General features: G+C 58.4%; 1 protein-coding gene across 1 annotated transcript; it reads left to right on the top strand.

Annotated features, from left to right (window-relative positions):
* Nucleotides 1-1,771: 1,771 nt before the first annotated feature.
* Nucleotides 1,772-27,192, top strand: SLC4A2 (solute carrier family 4 member 2). The gene is given in 26 exon segments (XM_087919126.1): nt 1,772-1,896; nt 11,782-11,928; nt 16,047-16,221; nt 16,442-16,737; nt 16,827-16,950; nt 17,275-17,550; nt 18,390-18,526; nt 18,774-18,954; nt 19,714-19,849; nt 20,279-20,459; nt 20,898-21,021; nt 21,119-21,303; nt 22,137-22,362; nt 22,506-22,591; nt 22,593-22,728; nt 22,822-22,970; nt 23,237-23,431; nt 23,587-23,773; nt 23,963-24,069; nt 24,250-24,271; nt 24,274-24,312; nt 24,315-24,417; nt 24,756-25,009; nt 25,123-25,292; nt 26,228-26,401; nt 26,534-27,192. Coding segments are annotated over 25 exon segments (3,798 nt in total). The 5' UTR covers nt 1,772-1,896; nt 11,782-11,874; the 3' UTR covers nt 26,615-27,192.
* The last annotated feature ends 480 nt before the right edge of the window (nt 27,193-27,672 follow it).

Below are 27,672 nucleotides of genomic sequence, written 5' to 3'. Positions count from 1 at the left end.
CCTATTGGAAAAGGGGATCGTAAGTTGAGGACCTATTGGAAAGGGGGTCGTAAGTCGAGGACCTATTGGAAAGGGGCATCGTAAGTCGAGGACCGATCGGAAAGGGGGTCGTACGTCGAGGACCTATTGGAAAGGGGGTAATCGTCGAGGACCTATCAGAAAGAGGGTGGTATGTCGAGGACCTATCGGAAAGGGGCGTCGTAAGTCAAGGACCTATTGGAAAGGGAGGTCGTACGTCAAGGACCTATTGGAAAGGGGTCGTAAGTCGAGACCCATCGGAAAGGGGGTCATGCGTCGAGGACCTATTGGAAAGAGGGTAAATACGTCGAGGACCTATTGAAAGGGCGTCGTAAGTCAAGGACTTATCGGAAAGGGGGGCGTGACGCCGAGGACCTATTGGAAAGGGGGTCGTGCGTCGAGGAACTATTGGAAAGGGTGCGTAAGTCGAGGACCTATTGGAAAAGACGATCGTACATCGAGGGCCTATTGGAAAGGGCGCAAATCAAGGACCTATCGGAAAGGGCATCGTACATCGAGAACCTATTGGAAAGGCGTCGTAAGTCGAGGACCTATTGGAAAGGGGGTCGTGCGTCGAGACCTGTTGGAAAGGGGTCGTAAGTCGAGACCGATCGGAAAGGGCGTCGTACGTCGAGGACCTATTGGAAAGGGGGTAAATGCGTCGAGGACCTATTGGAAAGGCGTCGTGCGTCGAGGACCTATTGGAAAGGGGGTCCTACTTCGAGGACCTATTGGAAAGGGGGTGCGTAAGTCGAGGACCTATTGGAAAGGGGGTCGCGTCAAGGACCTATTAGAAAGGGAGGTGGAATACGTCGAGGACCTATTGGAAGGCGGACGTAAGTCGAGGACCTATTGGAAAAGAGGATCGTACAACGAGGCATATTGGAAAGGGGTGCGTGTAAATCAAGGACCTATTGGAAAGGGTGGTGCGTCGAGGACCTATTGGAATGGGGGTGTAAATGCGTGAGGACCTATTGGAAAAGGGGTCGTAAGTCGAGACCTATTGGAAAAGAGGATCGTTACAACGAGGCATATTGGAAAGGGGGTCGTAAATCAAGGACCTATTGGAAAGGGGGTCATACGTCGAGGACCTATTGGAATGGGGGTCGTAAGTCGGAACGATCGGAAAGGGGCGTTATACGTCGAGGACCTATTGGAAAGGCGTCGTACGTAGAGGACCTATTGGAAAGGGGCGTCATAAGTCAAGGACTTATCAGAAAGGGGGCGTACGTCGAGGACCCATGGAAAGGGGGTCGTCGTCGAGGACCTATTGGAAAGGGGCGTCGTACGCCGAGGACCCATTGGAAAGGGGTCCCACGTTGAGGACCTATTGGAAAGGGGGTCGTAAGTTGAGGACCTATTGGAAAGGGGCGTCATACGTCGAGGACCTATTGGAAAGGAGGGTCCTACGTTGAGGACCTATTGGAAAGGGGGTCGTAAATCAAGGACCTATTGGAAAGGGGGTCGTACATCGAGGACCTATGGGAATGTGGGTCGTACGTCGAGGACCTATTGGAAAGGGGGTCGTACCTCGAGGACCTATCGGAAAGGGGGTCGTACGTCGAGGACCTATTGGAAAAGGGCGTCGTACGTCGAGGACCCATCGGGACCCTTCCTGGGTCGTAAGTCGAGGACTAGCTGCCTTCGAGAGGGAGGGGCTTCCTCGGCCGCTGACGGGGGAGGAGGCGGCGGGCTGGGCCCCGCCGGGCACGTGGTGAAGGCGGGGGGAAGCTCCCATCCGCGCATGCGCGCCGAGCCAGTTCGGCAAAGCCAGCCAGCCAGGCCAGCCCGTGCGAGAGAAGGGTCGGAAGGGAATCGGACGGAGGCCGGCGGCGTTGTAACGGGTTCGATCCCCGCTTCCCCGCGCGGTCGGCTCGGGTGAGTGGGCGGACCGAGCGGGGGGGGAGATAACGTGGGGTGGGGGCAGAGGCCGGGGAGGGGCTGCCCAGCCCCACTCTTTGGGTGTTGGATTTGGGGGGGGGAGAGGCTGCAGCAACCTAGTCCTCGGAGATACGGCTGCTGCTCCGGAGTTACGACCGGTGGAGGGGGAGGAAGGGGGGACCGTGGGAACGGGGAGGGGCTTGGGGAGCCGGTTTGCCAGCCGCACACCTGTCCGGGCAGGTGTGGCCTCTAAAGGCGGCGGCTCCCCTCCCTCGGGCCTGGAGGAGGAGCAGCGCCCTTCCTTTTCATACTGAGGATAACTTGGGAGGGGACCTTGGAGGTCATCTAGTCCGACCCCGTCCTCCCCTTGCTCCAGCGGGAGAACCCTGGCAGAGGGCCAAGAGTTTTGCGGAGGGGGGCACTTAAGAGGTCATCTAGTCCAACCCCCCCTCCTCGAGCGGGAGAATCCTGTCAGGTTCACAAGAGTTGGGGGGGAGACTTAGAGGTCATCTAGTCCAACCCCCCCCTATTGAGCAGGAGAATCCTGTCAGGTTCACAAGAGTTGGGGAGAACTTAGAGGTCATCTAGTCCAACCCCCTTATTGAGCGGGAGAATACTGTCCGAGGGACAAGAGTTTGGAAGGGGAACTTAAGAGGTCATCTAGTCCAACACCCCCCATTGAGCGGGAGAATCCTGTCAGAGGGACAAGAATTTTGGGGGACCTCAGAGGTCATCTAGTCCAACCCCCTATTGAGGGGAGAACCCTGCCAGAAGAACAAGAGTTGGGGGAGGGACCTCAAGAAGTCATCTAGTCCACCACCACCCCGCTCGAGCAGAGTGACAAGAGTTGGGGGGATACTTAAGAGGTCATCTAGTCCAACCCCCCATTGAGCGGGAGAATCCTGTCAGAGGGACAAAGACTTGGGGGAGGGAACTTAGGAGGTCATCTAGTCCAACCCCCCCATTGAGCGGGAGAATCCTGTCAGAGGGACAAGAGTTTGGGGGGCAACTTAGAGGTCATCTAGTCCAACCCCCTTTCCCGAGGGAGAGACCCTGACAGAATGAATAGAAGAACAAGAGATGGGAGGGACCTGGGAGGTCATCTAGTCCAACCCCCGTTCTTGAGGGAGAGACCCTGTCAGAATGAATAGAAGAACAAGAGATGGGAGGGACCTCGGAGGTCATCTAGTCCAACCCCCACCGCCCCCGCTCCAGCAGCTTCGGAAGGTGGGATGCCACCCCCCACCCTTCCCTTCTCTCCCCACCCTTCTCCCAGGAGGAGCAGAGACCCCTCCCTCCTTTGCCCTCCCATGCTGCCCCCCTTCTCCCTCCCTCCCTCCCCCAAAGCAGCCCCCTCTGGCTGGAAGGAAAGTCCCGCCCCCTCTTCCCTCTTCCCCCAATCCCAAGCTGAGTTGTCCAGCAGCATCAGCCCAGCGAGGATGCTGGGAGTTGTAGTTCCTCCCTCCTGCCCCTTCGCTCCCTTCAGAGCTAGGGAGGTGGGAGAGCCAAGGAGGTTGAATAGCAAACACCTCCCCATCCCACCTCCCACCCACCCCCGTTTCAGAGCTGGATTTGGTACGGTCCTCCTCCCCTGCCTTCAAATTCTCCAAGGTTTGGGGGTCCCTGGGCCGACGGATGTGGAGAAGGAGGGGGAGTCCGCTCTTCCACCCTAAAATAGACCTCCATTTTGATTTCCCAGATGGGTTGGAGCCAGCCAAAGCTGGTGGGGGGGGGGAGCTTCCCAGAGCTTGGGAAGGGGGACCCCCGGAGGTCATCTAGTCCAACCCGCCCCACCCGGCTCGGAACAGGAGACAACTGACCGGACCATGGCCATCCAGGCGGAAGGGCCTGCGGTGGAATTGGCCATGGAGAATGGGAATGGAATAGAGGACGGGAAGAGACCATCGAATAGGATCGGAAAGGACAGAAGGGATAGGATAGGAAAGAAAGAGGGGAAGAAGAGGGGATAGAGAGGGGAGGGGGGTAGAAGGCACGGAGGAGAGAAGGGAGAACTAGAAGGGAAGAGAAGAGGAAATAGAAGAGAAAATTGAGTGGAATATTTGAATGAGGAATGGAATAGAATGGAACAGAATAGAAAATAGAATAGGATAGAATATAGAATGGAATGGAAAATAGAACAGGATAGAATATACCGTAGAATAAAATAGAATACGATATGGAATAGAAATAGAATATAGAATGGAATATAGAATGGAATAGAATATAGAATAGAAGAATATAGAATGGAATAGAATATAGAACAGAGTAGAATATAGAATAGAATAGAGAATAGAATAGAATAGAATAGAACATAGAATATAAATAGAATAGAAAATAGGATAGGATAGAATATAGAATAGAAATAAAATATAGAATATAAATAGAATAGGATAGAATATAGAATAGAAAATACTGTAGAATAAAATAGAATATAGAATAGAATATAGAATATAAATAGTATAGAAAATAGAATATAGAATAGAATAGAATATACTGTAGAATAAAATAGAATAGAGTATAGAATAGAATAGAATATAGAATATAACATAGAATATAGAATATAAATAGAATAGAAAATAGAATAGGATAGAATATAGAATAGAAATAGAATAGAAAACAGAAAAGAAAAGAATATAGAATAGGATATAGAATGCACTAGAATAGAGAATAGAATAGAGAATAGAATAGAATATAGAATAGAACATAGAATATAAATAGAATAGAATAGAATATAGAATAGAATAGAATATAGAATATAAATAGAAAATAGAATAGGATAGAATATCAGAATAGAATATACTAGAGAATAAAATAGAATAGAATATAGAATAGAATATAGATTAGAATAGAATATAGAATAGAATATAGAATAGAATATAGAATAGAAATAGAATAGAATAGAATATAGAATAGAATAGAAAGAATAGAATATAGAATAGGAATAGAATATATAGAATAGAAATAGAATAGAATATAGAATAGAATATAGAATAGAACAGAAAATAGAAGACAGAATAGAAATAGAATCGAAAATAGAATAGAATATAGGATAGAATAGAAATAGAATAGAAAATAGAATATACAACAGAAATAAGAATGGAATAGAACAGAATATAAAAGAGAAGATGGAATAGAAAGAATAGAGGGGACCTCAGAGGTCCTCTAGTCCAGCCCCCTGCTCAAGCAGGATGACAGCTCCTTGGAGAAGAATGGCCCACATTGCAGGGTCTTTGGGGCTGAGCTGCTCTCTGTGTCCTCTGGCCATTGGGGAGTGTCTCTGGGTCAACGGGGGTGGGGAATAGGCCCTCGTCCAAGTGGAAAATGGCTTGTCGCCTCGGACTTATGGCCGCCATTGAGGCCATCACTAAGTGAGACGGTTGCGCGACGGGTTTTGCCATTGTGGGTTGAGTGACCCTCCTTCGGGGGTTTCAGGAGTTCCCCGGTCATTTAAGTGAATTGGGCTCCCCCATCGGCTTGTCAGGCGATTGCTGCGCCCGTCATAAAGGGAGCCGACTGTCAAGCAGCCGAATTGGTTCCCGTTCCACCTTTGTGATTCTCAAATGGCCTCCTGTTTTGAGGAGGGGGTTGGGCTGGATGACCTCAGAGGTCCCTTCCATCTCTTTGATTCCTGTTTGAGGAGGGGTTGGGCTGGATGACCTCGGAGGTCCCTTCCATCTCTGTGATTCCTGTTGGAGGAGGGGGTTGGGCTGGATGACCTTTGGAGGTCCTTTCCATCTCTGTGGTTCCTGTTTTGAGGAGGGGTTGGGCTGGATGACCTTCGGAGGTCCCTTTCGACCCCACGATGCTGTGATTCTCTAAGGCTCTCCTGCTTGAGGAGGGGTTGGGCTAGATGACCTCTGGGCTCCCTTCCAACGGTCATCCTGTTTGGGGGTTGGGCTGGATGACCCCCATGGTCCCTGCTAACTCAGTTCTCCTGTGAAAGATCTCCTGCTTGAGCTGTGGGGTTGGACTAGATGACCTCTGAGGTCCCTTCCAGCTCCTTCCTTCCTTCCTTTCTCTCTCTCTCTTTTTCTTTCTTTCTCTTACTCTTACTCTTTCTTTCTTTCTTTCTTTCTCTTTCTTTCTATCTCTTTCTCTTTCTTTCTCTCTCTTTCTCTCTCTTTCTCTTTCTCCCTCTCTTTCTATTTTTCTTTCTTTCTTTCTCTCTCTCTCTCTCTTTCTTTCTCTCTCTCTTTCTCTTTCTTACTCTTTCTTTCTCTCTCTCTTTCTCTTTCTTTCTCTTTCTCTTTCTCTCTTTCTTTCTTTCTTTCTTTCTTTCTTTCTTTCTTCCTCTCTCTCTCTTTTTCTTTCTTTCTTTCCTCCCTTTCTTTCTCTTTCTCTCTTTCTTTCTCTCTTTCTTTCTCTCTCTTTCTCTCTCTCTTTCTTTCTTTCTCTCCATCTCTCACTTTCTTTCTTTCTCTTTCTTTCTTTCTTTTTCTTTCTTTCTCTCTTTCTTTCTCTCTCTCTCACACACACTTTCTCTCTCTCCCTCTTTCTTTCTCTTTCTTTCTTTCTCTCTCTCTTTCATTCTTTCTTTCTCTCTCACACTCTTTTTTCTTTCTCTCATTCTTTCTCTTTCTTTCTCTCTCTCTTTCTTTCTCTCTTTTTCTTTCTCTCTCTCTATCTTTCACTCTCTCTTTCTCATTCTTTCTTTCTCTTTCTCTCTCTTTCTTTCTCTTTCTCTTTCTCTTTCTCTCTTTCTTTCTCTCTCTTTCTTTGTCTTTCTTTCTTTCTTCCTCTCTCTTTCTCTTTTTCTTTCTTTCTTTCACTCCCTTTCTTTCTCTTTCTCTTTCTCTCTTTCTCTCTCTCTCTCCTTTCTTTTCTCTCCATCTCTCACTTTCTTTCTTTCTCTTTCTTTCTTTTTCTTTCTTTCTCTTTTTCTTTCTTTTTCTCTCTCTCTCTCAGACTTTCTCTCCCTCTTTCTTTCTTTCCCTTTCTTTCTTTCTCTCTCTCTTTCATTATTTCTTTCTCTCACACTCTTTTTTTCTTTCTCTCTCATTCTTTCTCTTTCTTTCTCTCACTCTTTCTTTCTCTTTCTTTCTTTCTCTCTCTTTTTCTTTCTCTCTTTCTCTTTCTTTCTCTCTTTCTCTCTCTTTTTCTTTCTCTCTCTCTCTCTTTCTTTCTTTCTCTCTCTCTTTCTCTTTCTTTCCCTCTCTTTCTCTTTCTTTCTCTTTTTCTTCTCTCTCTCTCTCTCTCTCTCTTTCTTTCTCTCTTTCTCTTTCTTTCTTTCCTTCCTTCCTTCCTTCTTTCTTTCTTCCGGCTAGGCGGGGGGGCAGGGAAACGGGGCGTTCAAGGTCAGGGTCCGGCAGCCTCTGGGTGTGCGGCGAGAGGCACGAGGGGGAGGTCTGACTCACACCTCCGACCGCCGACGGCTGACTCTGGCGAAGCGATGAGTCACTTCATCCAGACGCCGAGTTCAAATTTTGTGGTTTAGCCGCACTCCCACCGGGGGGGGGGGGGAGGAGATGAGTAAGAGCCCGGGGGGGCTCAGAGGGCATCTAGCCCAGCCCCGTCCTCAAAGCAGGAGTCCCCATGGAGGCATTTCAGAAGAAGAAAAAGAGGGTAGGAAGGGACCTCGGAGGTCATCTAGCCCAGCCACCCCACCACCACCACCACCCAAGCAGGTTTGGACTAGGTGACCTCTGAGGTCCCTTTCCAAGTCTGTCATACGGTTTGGTGAGCGTGTCCCGCTTGGGCGAATGGTGGGACTAGATGACCTTCCGAGGTACCCTTCCCAATCTGATCCCCTCTGTGAAGATGGCCTCTTGTTGAGCCGGGGGGTTGGGCTAGATTACCTCCAGGGTCCCTTCCGATCTCTTGGGGATTCTGTCAAGTGAGGCCCGCTTGAAAAAGGGGGAGGGTTGGAATAGATGACCTCCCCGGGGATCCCTTCCCGACTCTCTCGGGGTCTCTCTCCCGCTCTCCTTTCGTATGATTCCGGGAGGGTCTCCTTGCTTGAAAGACCGGGGGATGTGGGGGTGTTGGACTAGAATGACCTCCAGGGTCCCCTGTCTGAACTCTCCCCCTTGGCAAGCCCGGATGGGACCATTTGGACCCGGGGAGCGGGGGTGGGCATCGATTGGTAGCTTCCAAAACGGGGAGGGGGTGTATATATGAGTGTCTGTGTGTGTTAGTCTGGCTCTAGGTGGGCACGCGATGACCCCATCAGTACCCCCCCCTCCCTTTCTTCCCTCTCCGGGATGGGCAGGAGTTCCGGTGGGCCGACGGCATCGTGAGACGGAGGGAGGTGGTTTCAACCCCCTCCTCCTCTTCCTCCTCCTCCTCCTCTTCCTCCTCCCCCCTCCCCCCACCAGCCGGGCCTCCCCTTCCCTTTCCTGGGACGTGGGGTGGGGGAGAAAATCCTCCTCATCCTCGGGCCGAGCGGCGGGGAGGCTGAGAAGGAGCGAGCGAGGGCAGCGAGGCCCGGGGGAGGAGGGGAGGGCGGGGCCTGGAAGCAGGTGAGGGGTCCTATCCTGGAGGGGAGGAGAGGGAGGGGGGAGGAGGGGATGTCTCCGCTGGCTTCCCCTCCCTCCTGGACCACAGGGGGGACTGTGGATGCCTGTCTCGGAGGGGAAGGAGGGGAATCCGGCCCCAGGGAGGGGAGGGAGGGGCCTGGAAGCAGGGGAGGGGTCCTATCTGGGGGGAGGGGAGGGGAGAGAGTGGGGAGGGGAGGTGAGGAGGGGAGGTCTCCGCTGGCCTCCCCTCCCTCCCGTCGGTCTTGATCCCTGTCTCGGAGGAGGAGGGGGAATCCGTCGGCCCTGTCGGAAAGGCAAAACCGGGGCGGGCGGTTGGTTTTTGGGGAGCCGGAGGAGGGAGGGAACCCCCACCCCCACCTGCCCCCGTGGCTCTCTCCTTTCTTCCGACGGCCGGCAGGTGCGCCCCCTCCCTCTCCGTCGGTTTTCGCTCACTTAGTGCCGAACAAGTCCCGCTTTTGGGGGAGAGGGGTCTTTTTTTTCCGAAGGGGGCGTCGTCCTAAGAAGGGGGCGGGGTCAGGCTGATGTGCCCCACCCCCACCCCACCCCCACCCCACCCCACCCTTCACCCCCGCGGGCACCTCACGCCGGTTCGAGAGTCCGCGGGACGCTGCCGAGAAGCCGCAACGGGGGCAGCTCTGGGGCCGCCGGCCCGTCGGCGAAGCCGGCACCATCCTGGTCGCAACTTTGGGGGGTCTTGTCCCCATCCGTCCCGTCCCCTGTCCCGTCCCCCGTTTGGGCCAAATTCATGGGTGCCGGGTGTGGGTTTCGCCAAACAGGCACGAGCCGAGAAGAAGCTCGGCGATTTCTTTTCCGCCTGGTTCAGTTGGCATGGGGAAAGCTTTGGTCGGCAGGGAAAGGAGGCCACCAAGCGCTTTTTGGGGGTTGGTTGATTGGTTGGTTTCCTTCTTTCCAGCGGGGACGGCACGGTCGCTAAACAGGCACAAAACCCTCCCAGATGCTCAGGGGCGATTCCTTCTGGGGGGAGAGAGAGGTTCCTCGAGGTTCTCTAGAACGGCCACCTGGCTCGATTTGGACGCCGTGCCGAAGAAGGCGAGGAGGAGGACGAAGAGGAGGAGGAGGAGGAGGAAGGAGACGAGCCCCTCCCCCGTTGGACGCCTCCCCTCCCCCCACAATAGGGGGGGGGAAGAAATCCGGCCTCATCAGGAATCCGGAGCGGCCTTCCAGGTGGCACCGCGGTGCCCATAAATCCTCTTAGGCCGGGCATGTCGGGGCTCGTCGCCGCTGGAATGCGGTGCCCGACGGAGGGACCAACGCTGGCTTCCCAAGCTTGGCCCTCCCCTCCCTCCTCCTCACAGCCCTCCCCGCCTTCCCCGGCTCACCATGCGGAGGGATCAAGACCGGCTTTTGCCAGCCCCATCAGGCATGTGTGTGTGTGTGTGTGTGTGTGCTAGACGGTGGCGGGAGGGAGGAGAAAGTCTAGTGGGCCACCAGAGGTTATATCATCCCCCCTCCCTGATCGGCACGAGGAAAGGGACGGTCTGTCCGTCCGTCCCCGGATTTTGGGGTGCCCACCTGGCCTCGCCACCGGCACAAAGTGTGACGGTCGACCTGGAACGACCTGGGTTCGGATGCCGCCGAAAAGCCCCGGTTGGCTTTCTTTCCCGTTGGGTCACCCAGGCCGCAGGCCTCTCGGCGAAGTGGGCACCATCCTGGTCGGAGCTTTGGGTCTCCCCTCTCCGCCGGGTGGGCCAAATCTTGGGGGGTTCGCCAGGCGGGCACAAGCTGAGGACTTTCCTTTCCTCGCCTCCCCCCGTCCCGGTTCAGCCGGCGTGCAAAGTTTGGGACGTCCGGGAAGCGGGCGACTCAGGGTTGTAGTTTTGGTTTGTAGGTTTGGTGGTTTGGGGGTGCCGGCCTCAGGGGTTGTGGTTTTGGTTTGTAGGTTTGGTGGTTTTCGGAGTGACGGCCTCAGGGGTTGTAGTTTTGGTTTGTAGGTTTGGTGGTTTTTGGGGTGCCGGCCTCAGGGGTTGTGGTTTTGGTTTGTAGGTTTGGTGGTTTTTGGGGTGACGGCCTCAGGGGTTGTAGTTTTTGTTTGTAGGTTTGGTGGTTTTTGGGGTGCCGGCTTGTCCTCGCCGGAAGGGTCGAAGTTTCCTCTTTTGGGGGAGGGTTGCATGTGGGGGGTCCCGTTTGCCACCCCGGAAGGCAAGACAAAGCCGTCGGTACACAGTGCGGGGAGGGGGAAAGGAGGCGTCGGTGTGGAGGGGCTCACCCCCTTCCCTAGCGTCCGGCCTGACAGCGTAGAAAGGGGGTGCCGTGGCTCGGGGGCGAGGATGGGTGCGGGGGCTTGTGCCGGCCCCATCCACCGCCCAGTGCCGACCTTGTGAGGGTGACTCACTCTCCGACTTCCCTATATGTCCCCCCGTGTGCCAGGCACAGCCTGGCATCTCTAGCGGTGGCGGTGGTAAGTGATCGGACAGAGGGGCGAATGAGTGGTTTTTTGGAGGGGAGGGGGTCTGAAGGAAGAGGAGGAAGAGGAGGAGGAGGAAGAAGAAGAGGAAGAAAGGGAGCCTGTCCAACCCCGTTGGGTGCCCGTCCTCGCCGAATTGCCTGCCTCGCCGAATACAAGAGAGCTTCCCGAGACCGTCTCGGCGTCTCGTCCGAGGGGACAACAGGGCTCCCGCCCCTTTTCCCCCAATTTTTTTTGGTTGGGAGGGGGTGTCCATTGGAGAGGGCACCCCGTCCTTCCGACTGGCAGCGGGGTGCCCGGCGGGCGCTGGAAAGGCCAATTTCGCCGGTCTGAATGATGGACGGCTCTTCGGTCTTGTCGTCTCTCTTCTATTTCCAACCAGGCTGGTCCCGCCTTTCTTGCCGGGCTGTTGGGTGGTTCTGACTCAGTCGTTGGGGGGGTGAAGCTGGACGGGGATTTGGTTTCGTTCGAGTGGTTCAGCGAGGGGGAGGGGAGGCCGGCCGTCCCCCCATCCTTCCTCTTACCAGCGGGGGTCTCCCCAGCGGAGTGATTGGCACAGCCAGGCACGAGTTCGGGTTTCTTTGAGCCCGGGTTGAAGTGTCTAAGTGTGTGTGTGTCCACCCGTTTTGAGACGGGGGACGCCGGAGGGAAACTCGCGCCGTTGCTCCTCCACGCGGGGGCTAATCGGGGTGGGTGGGTGGGCACAACCCCCACCCTCCCGGCAAGCCGGCACGGCAAGAAGGGATGTGCCGTGGGGTTCGAGACACCCCCCGTCTCCCCGCCGATTGGACGCACCCGCCTCTCGTCCTCACCCTCCGCTCGTCCTGGCTCTTTGGTGCGGGATAACACGACTCGGCGGCGACTTCGCTTTGCGGGGAATGGCGGCGAGGGGGTGGGGGGGTGGGGGTGGGCGAGAATGGGGTGACCCCCTCCCGCACCACCGCCGCCGCCCCCTGACTGACCGCGCTTCTCCCGTCACAGGTGATGGTGCCGCCACTCCTTCCTCTGAGCCCTAAGGAGAACGAGAAAGGGTAAGCGGCGAGCGGCGTGGGCACGCCGGGAGAGGGATCGGCCATGAGCCGCGGCCGGATGTCCGCTGAGCAGCACCGTCCCCTCACCGGCGAAGGGGTGAGTCTCTATCGGCCCCCCTGCCCCCTCCCAAATTAACCCCCGTCCCTCCCCTAAAATGTGCCGGAAAAGATCCGGCGGCGGGACGAGAGGCGAGGATGCCGAATACGGACGACGGACTTTCTCGGCCCGTTTGGCGCAGGCGTAGGAGGGCGTCGCACGCACGAGTCGCACATATACACAGCCCTCCCTCCTTTCCTGCTCCTTCGCCCCCCTGTCCGCTTTGCCCTGCCGGGTCATCTAGACTGACCCCGGACGAGGGCTCCGAATATGGACGACGGACTTTCTCGGCCCCGTTTGGGGCAGCCGTAGGAGAGCGTCGCACGCACGAGTCGCACATATACACTACCCCTCCCTCCTTTCCTGCGCCTTCCCCCGTCCGTGTTGCCCGCACGGGTCATCTAGACTGGCCTGGGAGCTCTTTTAGGGGGGGGGGTTTCTGCTGTCCACACACACACACAGACACACTCACGGGGCGGGGGGCGTTCGTCCTTTGTTTCGCCCCCCCCGTTTGATCGGATCAGAATCGAGCAGGAGGGGGGGACCCATGGTCATCTAGACTGACCGGGAGGTCTTTTCGGAGTGGGGACGGGTGGGGGTTTCTGCTGTCCACACACACACACACACGCACACACACAGGGCGGGGGCATTCGTCCTTTGTTTCCACCCCCTACTTTGATCGGATCAGAATCGAGCAGGAAGGGGGTGCCTCGGAGTCATCTAGTCCAACCCCGCTGCTGAGAATCCCACCGAGTTTTATCAGAGGAGCTTTGGAGAGAGAGAGAAGGTCATCTAGTCCAACCGCATGTTCAAGCCGCCGAGTCGGAGGGCACGACGGAAGGGCGTGGGAAGGGGACCTTGGAAGTCATCTAGTCCAAGCCTCCCACCCCTCGCCCCACCCGAGCAGGAGAACTATCCTAGAGTGGCAGAGCAGGGACCTCGGAGGTCATCTAGTCCAACCCCCCTGCCCGAGAAGGAGAACTATCCCAGAGGGGGCAGAGCAGGGAAGGGACCTCGGAGGTCATCCAGTCCAACCCCCTGACCGAGAAGGAACTATCCCAGAGGGGCAGAGCAGGAAGGGACCTCGGAGGTCATCCAGTCCAACCCTTCCCCGAGCAGGAAATCCGGGCAGAATCCTTTCTTAGTCCCGTCTTTGAGTCTCGTCGGGGAATAGTCCCGGCCTTAGTAACCTTGTAGTAACCTTCCCACACACACACACACACACACACCTCACTCCACCTTGGAGTCACCTTCCCCCACCCGTCCCCACCCCGAAAGAGCTCCTGGGTCAGTCTAGATGACCTGTGTTGATTTCCCCCGTCCCTGTTCGTACCACTTACTCGACGTGTACCATCTGCCCAGCTTGATAACAAGGGGTATTTCGAAGGAGGAGGTGGAGCTCTACTCCGTCGCCAAGGGCCCTTTTACTCAGAGTCTTAAGTCTACTCGGCCGACGGGCCCCGATAAAACACAGAATCCAGAAATAAAACGAAACAAATCCTTCTCTCCTTCCTTCCTTCATCCCTCCCCTTTCCTTCCTTCCTTTCTTCTTTCCTCCCTCTTTCCTTCTTTCTTTCCTTCCTTCCTTTCTCTTCCTTCCTTCCCTCGCTCCCTCCCCTTTCCTTCCTTCCTTCCTTCTTTCCTTTTTCATCCTTCCTTCCTTCCCACCTCCCTTTCCTTTCTTTCCTTCCTCTCTTCTTCCTTCCTTCCCTCCTTCCTTCCCCTTTCATCTCATCTTCCTTCCTTCCTTTTCCTTCTTTCCTTCCTACCTTCCTTCCTTCCCCTTTTCCTCTCTTCGTTCCTTCGTTCCTTCAGTCCTTCCTTGCATCTTTCCTTCCCTCCTTCCCCTTTCCTTCATCCCTTCATTCCCTCCTCCCTCTTTCCTTCCTTCCTCTTTCCTTCCTTCCTTCCTTCCTTCCTTCCCCATTTCCTCTCCTCTTCCTTTCTTCCTTCCTTCCCCCTCCCTCTTTCCTTCTTTCTTTCCTTCCTTTCTCTTCCTTCCTTCCCTCCTCACTTTCCTTCTTTCCCCCTTCCTCTCTTTTTCCTTCCTTCTTTCCTTACTTCCTCTTCTTCCTTCCTTCTTACCTCCCTGCCTCTTTCTTTCTTTCCTCCCTTCCTCTCTTCTCCCTTCCTTTCTTCACTCCTCCCTCTTTCCTTCTTTCCTCCCTTCCTCTCTCCTTCGATTCGTTCCTCTCTTCTTACTCCCTTCCTTCCTTCCTTTCTCTTCCTTCTTTCCCTCCTTCCTTCCACTTTTCCTCTCTTCTTTCTTCCTTCGTTCTTTCCTTCCCCTTTCCTTCCTTCCCTCCCTCCCTCTTTCCTTCTTTTCTTCCTTCCTTTCTCTTCCTTCCTTTGCTACTCCCACTTTCCTCCCTTCCTTCCTTCCTTCCTTCCTTCCTTCCTTCCCTCCTCCCTCTTTCCTTCTTTTCTTCCTTCCTTTCTCTTCCTTCCTTTGCTACTCCCTCTTTCCTCCCTTCCTTCCTTCCTTCCTTCCCTCCTCCCTCTTTCCTTCTTTCTTTCCTTCCTTTCTCTTCCTTCCTTCCCTCCTCACTTTCCTTCTTTCCACCCTTCCTCTCTTTTTCCTTCCTTCTTTCCTCCCTTCCTCTCTTCTTCCTTCCTTCTTCCCTCCCTCCCTCTTTCTTTCTTTCCTCCTGTCCTCTCTTCTTCCTTCCTTCTTTCCTCCCTTCCTCTCTTCTTCGTTCGTTCCTCTCTTCTTACTCCCTTCCTTCCTTCCTTTCTCTTCCTTCCTTCCCTCCTTCCTTCCAGTTTTCCTCTCTTCTTTCTTCCTTCCTTCCTTCCTTCCCTCCTCCCTCCCTCCCTCCCTCTTTCGGTCCTTCCTCCCTTCCCGGGTCTGATCTGGACCCCTAACCCCTCAGCAGAGCCTGGGTTTGGGGGAGGGCGAGGAGGGAGGGTCCCATACTTATGGGGCGGATGGAAGCCCACCGGGATTCGGGGAGGGGGCATTCCCCCCCCCTCCCCTCCCCCCCAGCCTGCTGGGTCACCTTGAAGGGAGGGAGGGAGGGTCACGGGACGGGGGGAGCCGGCCAGGCACGGGGCCCGGTGCTCGGTCAATATTTGGCGGGGGACGGAGCCCGGACGCCGTGACCTTCCCCGCCTGAGCCATAAATAGCATGGCCGGGCCGGGCTGGCGGCTCGCCGAGGCCGCAGATCACCAATGGCTCAGGTTCGGACGGTAAGCGGCAGCTCAGTGGAGTTCGTGTGTGTGTGTGTGTGTGTGCAGGGTTGGGTGTGCAGGGGGGTCTGGGTGTGAATGCCTCGGTGAGTGTGCATGTCTGCGTGTGCATGGGTGGGTGTGCATGGGTGGGCGTGCATGGGTGGGTGGGTGTGCAGGGCTGGGTGTGCAAGGGCGTGTATGCATGGGTGAGTGTACATGTGCATGCCTGGGGAAGTGTGCATGGGTGGGTGTTTGCGTGGCTGTGCGTGCATGAGTGTGTGTGCAGGGGTGCATGTGCATGGGGGTGTGTGCATGGTGAGTGTGCGTGCCTGTGCATGTGCATGGGTGGGTGGGTGTGCAGGGCTGGGTGTGCAAGGGTGTGTATGCATGGGTGAGTGTGCATGTGTGGGGGTGCATGGGTGGGTTGGTGTCCGGGCCTGGGTGAGTGCATGTGTGTGTGTTTGTGTGGCTGGGTGTGCATGGGTGTGGGTGCATGGTGTCTGTGCGTGCATGTGCATGTGTGTGTGTGGGGGTGTGTGTGCATGTGTAGGTGTACATGGGTGGGTGGATGTCCGTGCCTGGGTGAGTGTACATGGTTTGTGTGTGTGTGTGTGTGTTTGTGCATGGGAGGGTGTGCATGGGTGCATGTGCATGGCTGTGTGCATGTTTGTCTGTGCGTGGGTGGATGGGTGTCCGTGCATGGGTGCGTGTGCATGTATGTTTGCATGGTTGGGTGAGTGTGCATGGGTGTGTGTGCATGGTGATTGTGCGTGCCTGTGCATGTTCATGGGTGGGTGGGTGTTCATCTGTGTGTGTGTGGGTGGGTGTCCGTGCCTGGGGGAGTGTGCATGTGTGTGTGTGTGCATGAGCGTGTGTGCGTGTGCCTGGCTGGGAAACCGGGCCTGCTCCTCCTCCCCTTGACCCGCTCTTTTTGCTCCCTCGCCAGCCGCCGGAGGAGGAAGAGGAGGAGGAGGAGGAGGAGGAAGAGCTGGAGGAGCCCGCGGAGGAGGACCTCGGCCGGGCCCTGCGGGTGGAGCGCTTCGAGGAGCTGCTGCAGCAGCCCCGGCCCCCGCGAGGCGGGGAGGAAGCCGGACGGAGCTACAGCGAGGAGGATTTTGAATGTAGGTGGAGGCGGCGCCTGGAGGTCATCCAGACCAACCCCGACTCGAGACCCCGACGGATGTCGTGCGGGGGGGGAAGAAGGAAGCTAGAAGGGTCAGAGTCGGAAGGGACCTCAGAGGTCATCTAGTCCAACCCCACCCCTGCTGGAGCGGGAAACCCTTACGGTGGGGGCGGAGGGGGAGCTCTTCCCGCCCCAGCAGACCCCTCCCTCTTCCGCAGACCACCGCCAGTCCTCCCACCACATCCACCACCCGCTCTCCGCCCACCTGCCCTCCGACGGACGGAGGAGAAAAGGATCGAAGAACGAGAAGAAGAAGAAAAAGAAGAAGAGGAAGAAGGAGGAAGAGGAAGAGGAGGAGAAGAAGAAGACCCCCTCGGCGTCCGGCAAGACCCCCACCATCGAAGAAGAGGCGGAAGGGGGCCCAGACGAGGAAGGCGAGGATGACACCGGCGACACCGAAACCGACCCGACCCCGGACGAGCTCCTCGCCAACAGTTCTCCGGAAGGGGTGCAGGTACGGACCCGTCGTAAAGTGGGACGGGCGAGAGGAGTGGGCTTCTCGTCCCGCCGGAACAGCTCCTCCCCCCACTTTGGCGCCGCCAGTTCTTCCTACAGGAGGATGACGCCGCCGAACGGCAGAGCCCGCTCGCCGCGGAGCCGGACGGATTCCCGCCTCTATCCTCGCGACGACCAGGAGTCCCCGATGGACGGAGCACAAAACGAGCAGGTTAGGGAGGACGGGGCGGTCGCGGGGTCTGGGATAGGGGAGGGGGCTTTCCAGGGAGGGGAGGGAGGTTTTGGAAGAGACCCGCGGGATTGGTGGCGGTCTCCGTCCTGTTTAACGACCGCAATCGACTCCGAGGGCGAGGTCGTAGAAGGAAGGACAACGGGGACGGGATTGAACAAGGCGCAGATTAGGGACGACAGGGCGGTCGCGGGGGTCCGGGATAGGGGAGGGAGGCTTTCCTGGGAGGGGGAGGGAGGTTTTGGAAGAGCCCCGCGGGGTCGTTGGCGGTGTCCGTCCTGTTTAACGACCGCAATCGACCCCGAGATGGCGAGGTCGTAGAAGGAAGGACAACAGGGACGGGATTGAGCAGTTGCGTCGTATGTTTCAGCTCCGAGTTCGACGAGGCCGGCCCGTCCGAGGGCGCCTCCCCCACCGAGCGGCCGCTCTCCAAACCGCCGCCAGCCCACCGCAGCTACAACCTGAACGAACGCCGGCGCATCGGCAGCATGACGGGGATAGAGCAGGCCCGCTACCAGAAGGTGCCGACGGACGAATCGGAGGCCCTGACCTTGGCGTCGGCCGACCTGGATTACATGAAGAGTGAGGAGCGGGAAGGGCGGAGAAAGAGGGGGAGGGGGGAAGCGTTTTGGAGAAGCGCCGGACGAGGAATGACGCCGTGCGGGGGTTTTGTCGCAGAGGGGATTTCAAGGCAGGGGATTTCACGGAGGGATTTTGACGGGGGGATTTCACGGAGGGGATTTTGATGGCGGGGATTTTACGGAGGGGATTTTGACGGCGGGGATTTCACGGAGGATTTCGACGGTGGGGATTTTACGGAGAGGATTTCGCGGCCAGGATTTCGACACCGAGGATTTTGTGGCGGGGATTTTACGGAGGGGATTTTGACGGCGGGATTTCACGGAGGGATTTCGACGGTGGGGATTTCTACGGAGAGGATTTCGACGGCCAGATTTCGATGCCGAGGATTTCAACGGCGGGGATTTTACGGAGGGGATTTTGACACCGGGGATTTCATCGAGGGCCACATCAGGGTTGGGTTGAGATGGCGGGAGATGGGGAGGGGAGGCCCAGCGGCGTCCCGGGGCGTCGTAAGTTGGATTGCGTTGGGAGCCAGACTTGCCTCCGCTGCGTTTTTGATCCGGGTCCGACATCGGTCCGGAATCGGAACCGGCGGAGAGCCCAGCGGCGTCCCTTTGGCAAGTCTTAAGTTAGATCGTATTCGGACATAGACGCCTCCGCTGTGTTTTCGATCCGGGTCCGATATCCGTCCGAGATCGGAGCTGAGGCGGAGGCCCAGCGGCGGGTCCAGACCTCCCTCCTCATTGACTGGGAGGGGAACGTGAGCGAATTTGGGGAGGGGGACGAATTTGGACGGCCCGTCAACGTTCCCCTCCCTGTTTTCCCTCCGATCCCTCAAGGTCACCGATTTGAGGACGTCCCCGGAGTGCGCCGGCACCTCGTTCGGAAGAGCACCAAAGGGCAGGTGGTCCATTTGGGCAAGGACCGGCCAGAGGCCAGCGCCCGCCTGCGGAAGCAGGACCGGAAGCCCCACGAGGTGAGCGGCGGTGGCGGGGAGAGAGAGGAGAGGGGAGGACAAAAGTCCCGGGTTGAGGCGGGGGATCGCCCGTACGGACGTATTCCCGCCAACAGAGGCCTGCGAGGGACTTTCGGCGAGGGTCCCGTACGGACGTATTCCCGGAAATGAGGTCCTCTCGGCGGAGGGAGGGGGAGTCTTTTAGCCGGCGTCCCTCCCCCTGGCACTCCGAGCGTCGCTCTCACCTTTTCCCGCTCTCTCGGCATAGGTCTTTGTGGAGCTGAACGAGCTGATCGTGGACAAGAACCAGGAGCTGCAGTGGAAGGAGACGGCCCGTTGGATCAAATTTGAGGAGGACGTGGAGGAAGAGACGGACCGCTGGGGAAAGCCGCACGTGGCGTCCCTCTCGTTCCGTAGCCTGCTGGAGCTCCGCCGGACGCTCGCCCACGGTAAGCGGGTCAACGAGAGACCATCGCTCGCGCCGCGAAAGCGGGTTTTATGAGAGACCATCGCTCGTGCGCGGTGAGCGGGTTGAGAGACAATCGCTCGCGCCTGCGGTAAGTGGGTCGATGATAAGCAGATCGATGAGAGAAAATTGCTCGCGCATGGTAAGCAGGGTGACGAGAGACAATCGCTCGCATGCGTACGGTAAGTGGGTCGACGAGAGACCATCGCATGGTTAGGTCCTCCTTGCGCCCCGGCCGAAAGGAAGCGGGAACCTGAGGGCGGGTTCATCCTGGTGGCGAGGGGACGGGTTTCTCTCGTTCCGCCTCGCGAGGGTGGCTCGTTGGAGCCGAGAGCAGCTCATTCGGAGCCGAGAGCAGCTCGTACAGACTGCAAACCTTGCTCAGACACTCGAGGGCAACGGTGGCCTTGGCTGGGGATCCGGACGGCTCTGCGATGGAAGGAACCGGTCCGTGAATCCCGGTCTGTAAATCCCGCTGGGAGGACCGAAAGAAAGAATGGGGGGCGGAGGGAGGCAGGATAGTTGTGGAGGAGTAGGGACCGAGTTTTTCCGGCTGGCCAGGCCGACGATGAATCAAGAGGAAAACGGAAGCAGGAGGTGGAGCAAACGGGCTTCAGATGGGTTTTGGATGGGTTCCTTGTCGAGGGAACGAGAACGGGAACGAGAGCAGGCGATAAGAACGGGAACGAGAGCAGGCGATAAGGGTGGCTCCTATCCTTCCTCCCTCCTCTTCCTCTTCCAGGTGCCGTCCTTTTGGACCTGGATCAGAAGACGCTCCCCGGGGTGGCCCACCAAGTCGTGGAGCAGATGATCATCTCTGACCAGATCCGGGCCGAGGACCGGGCCAACGTGCTGCGGGCGTTGCTGCTTAAGCATAGGTGAGCAGATCGGGGGGTTATTCCCGCACCCGTGCGGGCGGGGGTCTCGTCCGCATGACGAGGGTGGCTCGTACGGAGCCCGAGAGCAGCTCGTACAGACCGCAAACGTTGCTCGTTTTGGACTGTTGAGGATGGCTCATACGAACTGCGTTGCTTGTCCAGACTCCAAGCATCGCTTGTCCGGACCACAAGGGTCGCTTGTCCAGAACGCGGCGTCGCTCATCTTTATCGTGAGCGTTGCTCATCCAGAAGTCGAGTGTTGCTTGTCAGACGAGAAAGTTTGCTCGTTCAGACGGGGTGGAGTGTCCTATCCAGACCGCGAGGGTCGGTCGTATGGACCGCGCGAGTTGCTCGTCGGGTCGTATGGAGGGGCAGGTGGGGGAACGAATATGGGGCCCAACGTGATGCCCAAGGTGGTCTCTCCCCCAGCCACCCATGCGACGAGAAAGACTTCTCCTTCCCTCGTAATATCTCGGCCGGCTCGCTCGGCTCGCTTCTGGGTCACCACCACAGCGCCAACCACGTCGGAGAAGGCCCCGAGCCCACCGTCACCGACCCGCTCATCAGCCCCGTCGGAGAACACGAGACGCGGGTGGACATGGAGAAGGAGGTAAGGCGGTGACCCGCTGACCCGGCGGAGTAACATCTTCTACGCTACAAAGAAGGGTGGAAAAAAGACATCCGTCCGGGTGAAAGAGCAGCTGGTTCTTGCTTAAGGACGGGTTGCGAGGCCGGCCGAAGAAGGCCTCGGAGGGGGTCTGTCCCTCGAAATGGACCGGGACCCTCTCCGCCCCACCCCAAGGTCACTTTGGGAGGCTTCGTTCCGGTTTTTGGGGCCCTTGATTGCATAAAGGGAGCGGGTTGGACTAGATGACCTCGCAGCTCCCGTCCGAACTGTGCTGTTATCAAAGGGGGTTTTAACCGGTAGAGGATTAGGTTTAGGGGAAGGGGAGGGGCTTGGGTGTCAGGGAGGGGCATCCGGGGGGGGTTGGCCCAGCCCCCTCCGGCAGGCCACCCGGACTCCGGCGCCCATCCTCCCCTCCCGTAGAGCCTGCCGAAGGAAGTGGCCTCGCCTGTCCTCTCCGGCGCCATCACGCGCTCCAAGTCGAAACATGAGCTGAAGCTCTTGGAGAAGATCCCGGATAACGCCGAAGCCACCGTGGTGCTTGTCGGTAAGCGAGTCGGGGCTCTGCGGCGGGTACTTACGGCGGCGGGGCGGGAGGCGTGGTCAGGCCTTGACGGACAGCCTCCGCTGTCCCGTGTCCGCAGGTTGCGTCCAGTTCCTCGACCAGCCGACCATGGCCTTCGTGCGGTTGAAGGAGGCGGCCCAGTTGGATGCGGTCTTGGAGGTGCCGGTGCCGGTCCGCTTCCTGTTCGTGCTGTTGGGCCCGAGCAGCGCCAACATGGACTACCACGAGATCGGACGCTCCATCTCCACCCTGATGTCCGACAAGGTAGGGTTGGGCGGGGCAGGGGCGGGATATGGCGCTGGGCTGCTTCCAAGAGGGGGCGTAGGGTGATTTGCCATGGACAACTCAACATGGCCAACTCAACATGGCCAACTCAATATGGCCAACTCCCCATAGCCAACTCCCATGGTGAATTCTCTATGGCCAGCTCTCCATGGTCTACTCTCTAGGGCAACTGACCATGGCCAACTCTACATGGCTAACTCTCTGTGGCTCCCTCTCCATGGCCAGCTCTCCTTGGCCAACTCAGCATGGTCAAGTCAACATGACCAACTCAACATGGCCAACTCCCCATAGCCAACTACCATGGTGAATTCTCCATGGCCAACTTTCCATGGTCAATTCTATGGCAACTCACCATGGCCAACTCTACATGGCTAATTCTCCTTGGCCAACTCCCCTTGGCCAACTCTCCATGGCCAACTCATGACCAACTGTCCATGGTCAACTCCCCTTGGCCAACTCTCCATGGCTCACTCTCTGTGGCTCACTCTCCATGGCCAATTCACCATGTCCTATTCTCCATGGCCAACTCAACATGGCCAACTCAGCATGGCCAATTCTCCTTGGCCAACTCAACGTGGCCAACTCCCCATAGCCAACTACCATGGTGAATTCTCCATAGTCAACTCTACATGGCTAATTCTCCTTGGCCAACTCCCCTTGGCCAACTCTCCATGGCCAACTGTCTGTGGTCAAATCTCCATGGCTCACTCTCTGTGGCTCACTCTCCATGGCCAACTCCTCATGGCCTTTCCCTGGTCAACTCTCCCTGGCTCAGTCTTCTTGGCCAACCCTCCACGCCCGATCTTCCCCAGCAATTCCACGAAGCGGCTTACCTGGCCGACGACCGTCAGGACCTGCTCCAGGCCATCAACGAGTTCCTGGACTGCAGCGTGGTGCTGCCCCCTTCGGAGGTGCAGGGCGAGGAGCTGCTGCGGAGCGTGGTGCACTTCCAGCGGGAGATGCTCCGCCGGCGGGATGAGCAGGAGCGGCGCCTGACGGCCGGGACGGCCCTGGAGCCCAAGTCGCCAGAGGAGAAAGGTACCGCGGGACGTCTCTCCGGTGTGGGTGACTAAAGAGCAAGTTCTCCTGCTCGGTTCCCTCCGTCGCCTCGGCAGTGCTAGATCTCTTGCGGGGAATGCCGGCGCGATCCCAATTCCCCCGTTTCCTCCCCCTTCCAACAGCGCTCCTGAAGCTAAAGTCGGCGAGAGGAAAGACGGTTGGAGAGCCGACCCGCTCCAGCGCACCGGGACGACCCTTCGGCGGACTTCGTCCGGGATGTCCGTCGGCGTTACCCGAAGTATCTCAGCGATTTCCGAGACGCTCTGGACCCTCAGTGCCTGGCGGCTGTCATCTTCATCTACTTTGCCGCCCTCTCGCCCGCCATCACCTTCGGGGGGCTGCTGGGTGAGCCACAGGGGGGGCAAACCGGAGAAATTGGGGGACACCAGAGAGAGGCAGGGATGAACCGCAGCTCCCCTTTCTTCCTTCTCCTCCCAGGCGAGAAGACCGAGGGGCTCATTGGGGTCTCCGAGTTGATCATCTCCACGGCGCTTCAGGGGGTCGTCTTCTGCCTCTTGGGGGCTCAGCCTCTCCTGGTTATCGGCTTCTCGGGGCCCCTCCTGGTTTTCGAGGAAGCCTTCTTCACGGTGAGTTGGGACGGGGGCCCGTCCGGGACGTCCGATCGGCCCGGAAGAGGGGCATCCGCTCGGGCTGCGGCCTTTCGATCGAAGGCCTGGAGGTTCGGTGGTCTCCCGATGCCGCGGCGGCATCCCCTCGGACCTCCGAGTCTCCTTCTCCCTGGGGGCAGGATTCGGGAGGTTCACGGCCCTTTCGGGGGGGCAAAGGCGTCCGCTCGACGGGAGCCCCGTCGTCGACGCTGGTTGACACCCTTTTTTCCCGGCCCCGTCGGCAGTTCTGCGCCTCGCACGGCCTGAAGTACCTGGTAGGCCGCGTCTGGATCGGCTTCTGGCTCATCCTTATCGTACTGGCCATGGTGGCCTTCGAGGGCAGCTTCCTGGTGCGCTTCGTCTCGCGCTTCACCCAGGAAATCTTCGCCTTCCTCATCTCCCTCATCTTCATCTACGAGACCTTCTTCAAACTCATCAAGGTGAGTCGGCGCGGGGGGGGAGAAAAAAACTCCCGCGACGGAGAGAAGAGCTAGATCTCAAGCGCTTAAAGGGATTTTGGAGGTCACTTAATCCAAGCCAACACCCCGACCCCGGGGACGCCTGAACCCCTTCCATTTGCCTTCCTCCCGCGCAGATCTTCCAGGCGCACCCCTTGCACGGCTGTGGGAACGCCACCCTTGGCCTTCCGGGACACGAGAACGGGACGATCGGCCGCGATGCTTCGGAAGTGACCGGTCAACCCAACACGGCCCTCCTCTCGTTGGTCTTGATGGCCGGCACTTTCTTCATCGCCTTCTTCTTGCGGAAATTCAAGAACAGCCGTTTTTCCCGGCCGGGTGCGTGGATGTCCCGGGGCGGCGGGAAGGGATGGGGGGGGCGGTCTTCCGCGTGCGGCGGGGAGGTTTATGGGAGAAGAGAGAGAGAGTTGTCGGCCGTCGGAAGAGGTGCTGCGGGGTCCCGACAGCCCTCCCCCTGCCCCACCGCGCACTCAGGAGGCTCCTGTGGCTGAGCAGATCTCTCCGGGCAGGTCCGGCGAGTGATTGGCGACTTCGGCGTGCCCATCGCCATCCTCCTCATGGTGTTGGTGGACTCCAGCATCCGGGACACTTACACACAGGTAGGAGGGCTTCCTCGACGCCCCGCCGGGGAGGAGCCACCGTGTAGCCCGTCCCCATCCCCGTCTGGCTCGTCGTGCCCGGACGAACCTCGGTTTAGTCCTTGAGTTTGGACTCAGTCATCGTCCACCCGCCCGTCTTTTTTTCTCCCGCTTTGTCTCGTCGTCCCGTCCCCGCTGTAGAAACTCTCCGTGCCCAGCGGCTTCTGGTGACGCCCCGGAGAAAGCGAGGCTGGGTGATTAACCCCTGGGCAGTAACGGCGAACCTTTCCCGGTGTGGATGATGGTGGCTAGCGTCCTGCCCGCCGTCCTGGTCTTCATCCTCATCTTCATGGAGACGCAGATCACCACGTGAGTCTTGCATCCGGGCCGCGCTACCCGTCTCCGCCGGGAATTGGGGGGCACGTAGGGAGAGGAGATACATGCACGCGCGTGCGGCGGTGGGATTTAACCGGGGTAACCACCTCAGCTCAGCTCGACAGCGCTCCGGCAGAAGGGAAGTGCGGGAGCGGAAGCGGCGTTTCTCCAGCGCCCGGCATCAGCCGGTGCGTGCGCTTGGTGTTTGAAAGCATGATTTCCTCCCAAACTTACCTTCCGCCGGCCGACGGGCGGGAGGAGGCGGGTTCGAATGGAGCGATCGGCAGGCGGTCCGAACCGGCGGAATCCGACCCCGCCGCTTCTCCCCACAGGCTGATCATCAGCAAGAAGGAGCGGAAGCTCCAGAAAGGCTCCGGCTTCCACCTGGACCTACTCCTGATCGTCGCCATGGGCGGCTTCTGCGCCCTCTTCGGCCTGCCGTGGCTGGCGGCGGCCACGGTGCGCTCAGTCACCCACGCCAATGCCCTGACGGTCATGAGCAAGGCGGTGGCGCCGGGGGACAAGCCCAAAATCCAGGAGGTGAAGGAGCAGCGCGTCACCGGATTGCTGGTTGCCGTCCTCGTCGGTGAGCCGCTTGACCTGCCTGTCGGTCGGCGGGCGGAACAGGAGCGCGGGCGGGCAGGCTCCCTTCCCGCACAACCGCGTGGGCCTAACCCCGCCTTGTTCCCTCCCGGCTAGGCTTGTCCATCGTCATCGGGGACCTGCTCCGCAAGATCCCACTAGCGGTGCTTTTCGGGATCTTCCTCTACATGGGCGTCACCTCGCTGAACGGGATCCAGTTTTACGAGCGACTCCACCTCCTCCTGATGCCGCCGAAACACCATCCGGACGTGCCCTACGTCAAGAAGGTGAGGTTGTCCGGATCCTCCTCTGGGAGCGGGGAAGTCGGGGGATCGGTCCTCCCTTCCCGTCTAAATCCTTCTCGTCGTTTCCTTTCTCGTTCGTTTCTTTTTCTCCCCCTTGAGGCCGATCTCTTTGCCGGCGCCGTCACTCCCGTCCTTTTGAGAATCGTTTGTCCAGCCAAAAGGGACGAATGTCTTGACCTTCGCCAGCTATTTGGGGGGCATTGCCCATGGTCACACTCGTTGGCGGGGGGGGTCACACTCCCTTTGACCTTACCTGCGAGTCGGTGGGCTCCAAAAATCCCCCACAGCGAGCCAAGACAACCCGGCGGCAGCGGTTTCCCACCCGTCGGGATGTGTTCTTTAGATCGAAGGCGGGAGGTTTCGTGGTTTTCTGGCGGGACAAGCAGCCCCTCGGCGTCGCTCCCGGCCGGCCTCTCCCGGCCGCCGCGCGGCAGCCCTCGGGACCTCCGAGTCTTGGGTGGGATTCGTGCAGTTCACGGCAACGGAGCAACGGGTGGGCGTGGCCAGGGTGGGCACGGCCTCATCGGACTCCTGTCTTCGGGCTCCGGAGGCTGGAAAGTGGCCGCGACGGACTTCCGGAACGACCGTTTTCCGTCTTTCCTCGCTTCCGGAGACAAGAAACGAGCGTTGCCGAACCTCCGGGAGGACGCTTGTCCGCTCTCCTCGAGTCTCCACGCCGGCCCTGCGATTTCCCACTGTCCCAATCGGACGCCGGGGAGGAGGCGCGGGGTTGTGCCGGGCCCATCCCGTCGTTGCAACTCCTGGCTCGACGAAGAACCGGTTCACTTGAACCGGTTTGAACCGGCCATCGTGCCGTGCGCACAGGTCTCTCGTCTACGGGTCGGTGGATGTCGCAAGTGCGGGCCACCAACCGCCGCTTCCGGGGACGGCCTTCCTTTTTCTCCCCCCCCCGCCAGGTCCGGACGCTGCGGATGCACCTCTTCACGCTCCTCCAATTGGCCTGCCTGGCCGTCCTGTGGGCCGTCATGTCTACCGTGGCGTCGTTGGCCTTCCCCTTCATCCTCATCCTCACCGTGCCTCTCCGCTTGTGCCTGCTCAGCCGCATCTTCACGGAGCGGGAGATGAAGTGTGTAAGTTTCGCGGAGAGAGCAGAGTAGCGGGGTGTGTTTGGGGGTAGCGCCAATCCCAGACGGGGGAAAACGAGCCTGTTCACTCGTTCGTGTGTCTCTCTCTCTCTCGCATGCCGGCGCGCGCGCCAACAGCTGGACGCGGCCGAGGCGGAGCCCATCTTGGATGAGCGAGAAGGGGTCGACGAGTACAACGAAATGCCCATGCCGGTCTGAGGAAACAATGCCGAAACCAGCGGAGGCCGCCGCTCCCCGTCCCTCCCGCTTCCGCCGCGCCGCCGCTCGTCCTCTCACCCCAGTGCCTTCGCAGGTCCGTACGAGACGGGCGAGGAAACGGCCTCGAGACCCTCCGGATCTCTTGTCCGTACGAGACGGGCGAGGAAAACAGGCTCGAGACCCTCCGGATCCCGCGAGGGGTCTTCTCTGCGGAACAGAGTCCCGTCCCCCCCGTTCGCGCCTGGCGCCACATTCGCCGCTGGACAGCTTCACGCGCACCCCCGCTCCGTTCTATGCAACCCGCCGGAGCCGGCGGGGGGGACGGGACACACCCGCACGAGTCTCTTCAGGAAGGACCACGACGGCGTTTCGGGTCTCGAGCGGCCCGCGGGGGAGGGAAGGAGAGAAGCTGGATCGAGACCAGACGGGGCGCCCACCGCAGGCGCCGTTGAGCCCGCCCCACTTCCCGCTCTTTCAGGACACGGAGTTGGCGCTAAGCTACGGGGAGCTTACTCGGAGCAAGTCCTTGACCCAAACCTGGAGCGGATAATAAAACCGACACGGGTGTCTCTCGCCAATTTTCGTGTGTGTGTTTGTGTGCGTGCGCCATGTCGGGGAGGCGGCCTCACGTGGGGTTCAAGACGAGAGAAGCGGCCAGACAACGACGGGGAAGGACGGACGGACACCCGCCACGGTTTCCCGTCCCGCTCCGTGGATCGTTTTGTCCCAGGCCGCTTCCTCGGCTCAGGCGCCGCCATCTTGTTTTTGACGGCGCTTGAGAAAGGGCTTCCGGGGTTGCGCTCCATCGGACGGCGGTTGGGGGGAAAAGCGGCGTTTGGGCGCTGACGGGATCCTCGTCGCACCGTAGGACGGGGATGGCGGCTTCGAACGAGGAGCCGTCCCAATGGCGGCGGAGTCTCGCGTCCCTCAGGAGGAGACAGCGAAGGAGCCGCGAAAAGCCCAACGAACGCAAGAAGGATTGGAAAGTGGCACGGGGAGAAGCGAGGGGACAGGCTGGATGACCGGCTGGCCGCCCGGCTCTCCTTTGCCTTGGTGAG

The sequence above is a fragment of the Pseudonaja textilis genome, unplaced genomic scaffold (genome assembly GCF_049901715.1).
Source record: "Pseudonaja textilis isolate UNSWEBS1 unplaced genomic scaffold, rPseTex1.2 PTEXSCF27, whole genome shotgun sequence".
Classification (NCBI taxonomy): domain Eukaryota; kingdom Metazoa; phylum Chordata; class Lepidosauria; order Squamata; family Elapidae; genus Pseudonaja; species Pseudonaja textilis.
The sequence above is the reverse complement of the archived record's forward strand: the minus strand, read 5'-3'. Positions and strand labels throughout refer to the sequence as shown.